General features: G+C 34.9%; 2 protein-coding genes across 2 annotated transcripts; one reads left to right on the top strand and one right to left on the bottom strand.

The window, feature by feature from the left end:
• Positions 1 to 33: 33 nt before the first annotated feature.
• Positions 34 to 1,836, bottom strand: LOC136772748 (uncharacterized). Its single transcript, XM_066725875.1, has one exon. The coding sequence runs from the start codon at positions 1,834 to 1,836 to the stop codon at positions 34 to 36; it is 1,803 nt and encodes a 600-aa protein (XP_066581972.1).
• Positions 1,837 to 3,907: 2,071 nt separating this feature from the next.
• On the top strand, positions 3,908 to 7,336 carry Mlc1 (Myosin light chain alkali). The gene is made up of 6 exons (XM_066725129.1): positions 3,908 to 4,039; positions 4,216 to 4,243; positions 5,140 to 5,448; positions 5,569 to 5,655; positions 6,146 to 6,225; positions 6,856 to 7,336. The coding sequence occupies exons 1-5, from the start codon at positions 4,037 to 4,039 to the stop codon at positions 6,187 to 6,189; spliced, it is 471 nt and encodes a 156-aa protein (XP_066581226.1). The 5' UTR covers positions 3,908 to 4,036; the 3' UTR covers positions 6,190 to 6,225; positions 6,856 to 7,336.
• The last annotated feature ends 20 nt before the right edge of the window (positions 7,337 to 7,356 follow it).

The following is a 7,356-nucleotide window of genomic DNA, read 5'->3' as shown; positions in this document are numbered from 1 at the left end:
TCTATTTTAGCATAATCTTGGCAATAGTTTCGACTAATTTGCTTTTTCAAGTAAACCAGGAGGATCTGGAACAATCATATCCATCTCAAAGGTAATCTCGTTACCACGTGTTACCAGTTTGCTCGTCCTTTCATTCTTTAGAATTGGAGTAATTTCTATGCAAACTTCTGTAAGTGATCCACTTTCAACAGCGATTCTTTTAGCTTCGTTGCTGATTGCTGTGCAAATATCGCACCACAGATCCGTTTTATGGGGGTGTAAATCTTTGACTAATTTCTGAAAAGTATGCCAATCTATTTCTTTATTCTTAGTAGAGAGGTTTTCGTAAATTGAACAAATTTCAGCAATTTTGTCCTCTCTATTTTCCAGTTTTTCTTGAATCTCGGTATCTTCTAGTTGGGACATTTTATGTTTATTATCTTTTTGTTTAGGGAAATTGCTTGGTTTATTGCTCTCTTTTTTTTTAAATATTTTACTTAAGTTTAATAGTATTTTTGAGCGAGGAAGCGAGTTGGTTTTCTTTAATTTTCGACTCGCTTTTTTCTCTTTCAATAATTCTCTTTCACTGTTTCCAAGTGAACCGATAATTTTCATTTTAACGAAATTTATTAGATCGTGCGAGGTTTTAGAATTTAGTCCTTTTTTACTTTTTACAGTTTCCTTTGTTACATTAGCTACGTTTTTCTTTCTCGATTTCGTTCTACCTCCCATCATTTTTTCTATGGATGAAGTGCTGCATGCTGTTGTGTTACTGCCAGTTGTCTCCGTTGGAATGTTCGACACAGAATAATTTTCCAACGAATCTTTTTCCTCAGCATCGAAATTTTCGTTTATGTTCTCATAATGTGATTTCATTTTATTACGCTCTTCTGTACTTGGATATTTGCCAATTTTATTCGCAACAACGGAACTCGAGCTTTTCGTGTTCTTAGATAACCAAAATCCTCTACGAAAATCTACATCATGACTATTGTGTAAAGCAAAACTACTTTTTTTACGATTACATTTTAAATTAGTATACAAATGCTTTTCTATCTGCGAAGGGAATTGATTCTCTCTCTCTTTTTCTTTAGTGAAATCGCCATAAACCAAATAATTTACAGTATCAGCAATATTTAAACAGTCTTTAGATAATTCAGTTTGATTAAATTTATCTGGATTTTTGTTTTTTGTCAAGGATGCGTATTTCTCATTAGAATATGATACTTGCTTAATAATTTCTTCAGGATCATTGACACGTGGTGGTTCGGTGGTTCTAGTCAATCGTTCATTAGACCTTTGTTCATTTTTATTATTTTCAGCAGCATTGTCATTTTTTGGTAAACTTGGAGATTCTTTGTTACAGGGAAACTTCGAAATAAATCCTGAGAAAACTTTTTCTGTCTCTTTACCGGTATCATTAGCATTACAATGATTCGAAATATCAACCTGATGCACTTCTTTGTGAATCGAGTTGACTTGATTACTTTCAGCAGCAGTTTTGGCAGAATGACTTATTACACCGCAGGTTTTACATTTGCAAAGAGAAGAATTTTTAAATAATAAGTCTTCAATCGTAGCATCGTCTATTTGTTCTAATAGAGTTTGCAGGCTGGTAATAACCTCGTGGAATGGTTCGTTAATAAATGGAACTCTAAAATTGAATTTCCTGATTAAATTCAAAATCTCGTACACAGCACCTACCTCTATATAATATTTATTTATATCTATTTTGGAAAACAATGCAGCAGCTCCATTTCTCCTCGAATTAAATGTCAGCTCGTGCAAATGAAATCTCTGACCTGCACGGTGCATCACCGTTTCTTCACCATTATTTGTGATAAACGAAGGATACATGATGATTTTACAGCCACAGCTGTTTCAAACATTCTACCTTTTAGACTACAATTTGAGAAGAAATTATATAAGACAACAATTAATGCTAAAATGCATATTATTTCCAATACTTAGTCCACTGGGAGAAATTTCTATAATTTTAAAAAGTAATTGTATTTTATATGATAAGGTTATACATATCATCCATAATTTGAAATTAGCTGCAAGTAAATATTAAAGAATCGATAAAATTGATGTCGATAACACCTATACTAATTTATGAAATGACTATCTGAGCTTAAAGCTATTTTCAAAGTTGTATTGTTTATTTGGTTTGGTGTTCAGGTAACTAATACCAAATAACATCATGGTAGAGACGTTTGCCAGAGGACTAGTGAACAAAATAATGCTCGAAGCTTTCAACAATTTAGATAGTAATAAAACTGGTAAAGTAATTTATATTTGCACCATTAATCTACTTTACTACTGTTAAAGTTTTATCAGTCGAAAATAAATATGAGATATTTCTTAGGAAAACGTATAAGCAATAGCTGCCGTGAAGAAATGAACGATTGCATAACCGATACCATTCCCAGCTTACAGCGAAATGAAGATTCGTACAGCGAGTCTGAAGCTTCTGAAACAGTTCGCCAAATGTTACGTGGAATTGGAGATATCCATATCGGCGATTGGTCGCACGTCAAACCTGTTTTATCGTTGTTAGAGAAGCAGGTATTCAGATTTAATATTCAAATCGTCCTTGAAATTTCTTGGAACATTGTCTCTTCGTAATCAGGTAAAAACTGCAGTGAACGATATAGATAATATTCCAATTGGAAGTACGGTGGCCATCAACGAACAAGGGGATGCAAATCAGACCAAAACTCCTATCATAGTGGAAGACTCTGTCGCGGAAGAAGCACTTACTGCTCCTATAAATCATTCGGCAATTTCTCTGCTCCACCGGATGATCGAGGAGCTGCAAATCGAGCAAAACGACACGAGACCAAGATGCTTCGACAAAGAAATCGAATTGAACTCACCAACGAAATTGGACATTGCAGCATGGGAGGAGAGGGAAGAGGAGTGTGTGAAAATTATAGAAGGTTCCTCGAGCAGAGAAGTAGAAGACGATGCTCTGAATATGTCGATGGATGCGGAGTCGGAGAAACAGTTGTGCTTCATAGGCGATGAAACTGCAATATTAACATCTTCTCCATTGAGCGTGGTACCAAAATCAAGAAGTTTCCAAGAAATCCCCATAACCGACATCTCCTGCTCGGACGATAATCAGATTTCTCTTCCAGCAACTTCTCAGTCTCTAACATTAGATGTATCCTCAATGAACGAAATGCAATTGCTCAACTCGACATGGCCAAATAAGGCACGTAAGAGGGCTCTGGGAAAAAGAATCAAAAACTTTTTCCTCTCCGCGTTTAAACGTAAAAAGAATCGGTCGACCTAGACCGTAGAGTATATATATTACGACTTTTGTAAGGTAATTTTCAAAAGATAGATCTAAAATTGTATTTTTCATAATTTTTTTTTTCTATTGTGGGGATTTGCTACTCTTCGTATAAATTTATAATAAAGCTGGTCTCCTTAGCATTCAGCGGACAGAAATAGCTTACTTCATCGTGGTCAGGTACCTTAGTCACTAACTAAGCTACGTCGTCTTCGCCAAGACCTTCGTTTCAGGAAACATACACATTTGCTAAATTAATTTATGATTAACCGTATAGCTATATCGGTCCTTTTTATTAAATACAAAATGTAGCTAATTCGTGTTGTAAGGAAAGATTTTGTAGTAGGATATGATAAGGATGAATAAAAGGCTAAATTTGTATTGCACAAATGCTTTATTGTGTTGAGATTTATTAGAGTGTGCATGTGTCGGTTTGGGATAGTTAAAAGGTTTCTGCAGGTTGCTGTAAATTTGGCAACCCTGACCTAAGAATAAGAATGTCGAGAAGCATTTATCGTAACAGGAAGCAAGAGTAGTGTTAGGTACTCTCTCGAACTGTTTTTGGACCGCAACGTTGCCGATATCGCTGTAATCCAGATGAGTCTTCTTCGTCCTAAGCTTCTAGCGATTCGTGGATGCCCCGATCATCACGCCATCTGTAGCAATAAAATGGATAAATGTGGTAGCACCCAGTAGCACTCCTGGTTCAAACTTCGTTTGGTGAACATCCCCTCGTACACACAGGAATAAACAAAAATGGTGAGTTCGTATTCATACTTAAAACAATTCTACTGAAAGAGCTCTGTACTTCAATTAAATTTTGAACCTAAGATCATTTAATTTTCTTTCAAATTCTTTAATAATTTAATTATTTATTCAAGTAAATAATCAATGTAATTCTTTTTCTAATAAATATTATGTTTATCCTTTTATAGGCAGATCTCAGTGCCCGGGAAGTCGAAAGTGAGTAATAGATGATATATTATTAAACAATTAAAATAATTTGTGTAAATTAATAACAATACAATATACGAATGGGGCCTAATGAAATTAAATTTAGCGAAAAATAAGGAAATGATCTATTCAGAAAAGTGATTAATATGTTCAATAATATATAATAAAAATGGTTTTAAATTTTGTTAAGTCTCGTTGGATAGATGAATTAAAATAGAAACGTTTCGAATATATCTAATTGTTGAAGCAAAGTTGCATTGCTATGAGTTGTTAATTGCTATTTATTTATTGGAATGTTTGCACATTAAATGAAGTAATACAGGTAGCAGTTGCGTAAGAGACTCTCTCGAAAAATCATCGGGGAGGAAGAAGTCGAATTGGGAGTACCGTGTCAAAAATAGTTAGTGTGCTGTTCTTATATGGTTCGGCGGGGGTAATCTGACCCACTGTTTCTATCAGCGACTTCTTCGGCGGGCTTTAAAGTGGGGGTCGCTGCAGCTTAAAATAGGCCAATATTTTTGAAACCGGAATGCACGTATTGCCAAGCTCCTGTTGGTAATAACCTAGATTTAAAACTGCGGATATAAATTACCAGGAAATGATTCTCGTTACGATAAATCGAATATATATGAAATATTTTACCAATATTTTCACTAATTATTTAAAGTCCTTTTATAATTAGTATACATAGAAAATTAAAATTTTTAATCAAATTTCTTTAAGCTTTCGCGTTACGTTTATTATTAATAATTTTATTATCTACATGGTAGACCTAAAAATATATCAATAGTATATATATATATAGAACAACTATTACCTGAATGTGCAAATATTAGTTATAATTTAGTAAATGTGTTTCGTGATAAACGTGTGATATTAATGAATTTTATAATTAATTTAAATAGAGGTTGAGTTCGCGTTCTCAATCTACGATGCTGATGGCACGAACGTAATTGACTGCGTTGACCTTGGAAATGTACTTCGTGCTTTGAATCTGAACCCCACAAATGCCACCATTGAGAAATTGGGTGGAACAAAGAAGAAGAACGAGAAGAAAATGAAGCTCGATGAGTTCCTTCCAATCTACAGCCAGTCCAAGAAAGACAAAGAACAAGGATGCTACGAGGACTTCCTTGAATGCTTGAAACTTTACGACAAACAAGAAAATGGTACCATGCTTGCTGCTGAATTATCTCACATATTGCTAGCTCTTGGTAAGCTATAATTTTTATGTATTAAAATCTTTCCAATCTATTGAACTTCTCGCTGAAGTCATTTTTTCTCTTTCCTCGATCTTAAAGAAAATTATTGCAAGCCTTGATATATTTTTATAGGTGAGAAACTTGAAGATCACGAGGTCGAAGTTGTGCTAAAGGAGTGCTTGGACCCTGAGGATGAAGATGGTTTCATCCCCTATGCTCGTAAGTATCGAGGGCTTAAGCTCGACACAAAAATTTGAGTGCATCAGCCAACAAATGTAAGAGCCAACGTTTAAACTCCTGCATCCATAAATCTCAGTAGAATGGAAACAGATTAATTGCAGTAGAAACGTAAATTTACCCCAAAAATGTAAAATCCAACGTTTAAAGTCCTGCATCCGTAAGTCTCAATAGAATGGAACCAGATTAATTACAGTAGAAACATAAAAGTATCGATATTTTCACTTTACACGTTCTTTGAACCCCTTAGAATGTTGTCAATTTGAAGTAATTCTTCAAGTAAGATCAGTGCTCCTCTATCCTGTGTATGAATATATTTGTTTGGTAGAAATTTGAGAAATGTGAAAGTTATTTGTTAGACAAATTGTCCATCGAGGTTTATAGAAACGAATATGCTAGAAGATGTCGACAAGTGGCCAAATGTGAAATCCACATCCCCGTGTTTGACTATCCCACGATTTCTGTTTCACAGCATTCTTGAAGAAGATGATGGTGCTGTTACCTACTAAAGATTAAGCGAACCATAGTTCACCAACGGAGAGGTCATCAATCGTAAGTGCTCCCTCGTAGACCAATCCTTGTCTTTTGCGTGATTCTCTTCATTTCTCATCACTGCTGAAAATTTACATTATCTCGCTTGTTTTGCCACGCACATTCTGCACTTTATAGGATGCAGCGTTGCAGCGCCGCAGGGATGCTGAAATCGATAACCCGCTTGCCGCACTGAAACATGTAGGAAAAGCTTAAGGCCCATTCACACATATAAGCCTCATGAATCGTGAGACTCACCGCTTAAAACCAACGCTTATCATTTTACAAAAATTATTACGAAACTTTAGACATCATATATAATTACATCAACTGTTTATGTACTTTTAAGATCGTTATTTTGCAGACGCTAAAGCTTCTGATTAACAATTGAAACTTTATCTATTCTTTTTATTAAACTTAACAATCTTCATACTTTCATTAAGAAAGCAATTTTTACACATTGTAAATATATTACAAATTTGTTGCTGTTTACAAAAGTTTGCACTTTGTGGATTCAGAACTGAATGAATAGACATGATGGATCTTTAATTTTTTGGTACATAAGAAGAGGGATAATTTTACCATGGATCCATCTTGTCGTTAACTGTAAGTCGTAGAGAGAAATTTACTGATCAAGTGTATTATTTGCAGCGTTCCTTCGTCGACTGTGTGACAGGGCAACATCAGGAGGAGATGAGTAACACCTCGGCAGGCCCAATCGCTTTACTACCTATATATTTACTCCGCGGACTCCACGTCAACGAAGAACACGTTCGTCACATTCATCACATTCTCATCATCCTACTATATCATCATGCAGTTTCAACACACAAACGTACACACTCGTATCACAAATCTTGAAAAAAACATTCGTATAATAATGGGAAATGACAATAATCTAAAGAGAGAAATAAAGAATTCATATTATATATAAAAAAAATGCTGCGAAACTTCTGCACGTTGTCCACCAAATTACGTTCCTTCATTCCGGTTTGTGTGCTATTATATGGTTCTTCCAAGTTCGATATTGCTGCATAGTACGAAGCCGAATGAAACGGGCGGTGTCAATTCACTTCTTACTGTTAATTTAATAAACTGCACTTCTTCCACTACGAAGTGCTAAAAGTTATAAGCCTCTTATTATTGCTTACC

This window comes from Prorops nasuta, unplaced genomic scaffold (genome assembly GCF_024137725.1).
Source record: "Prorops nasuta isolate Cenicafe-Biocafe unplaced genomic scaffold, Cenicafe_Pnas_1.2 PNAS00004, whole genome shotgun sequence".
In the NCBI taxonomy this organism is placed as follows: domain Eukaryota; kingdom Metazoa; phylum Arthropoda; class Insecta; order Hymenoptera; family Bethylidae; genus Prorops; species Prorops nasuta.
This window is presented reverse-complemented; position numbering and strand designations above follow the sequence as displayed.

What these genes read in the sequence shown, in the direction of transcription:
- Mlc1 (XM_066725129.1), top strand. An exon ending in TCACATATTGCTAGCTCTTG is followed by an intron (nt 5,449 to 5,568) that starts GTAAGCTATAAT and finishes ATATTTTTATAG; the next exon opens with GTGAGAAACTTGAAGATCAC. An exon ending in TGGTTTCATCCCCTATGCTC is followed by an intron (nt 5,656 to 6,145) that starts GTAAGTATCGAG and finishes TCTGTTTCACAG; the next exon opens with CATTCTTGAAGAAGATGATG.
- LOC136772748 (XM_066725875.1), bottom strand. Translation starts at nt 1,836, where the DNA reads ATGTATCCTTCGTTTATCACAAATAATGGTGAAGAAACGGTGATGCAC.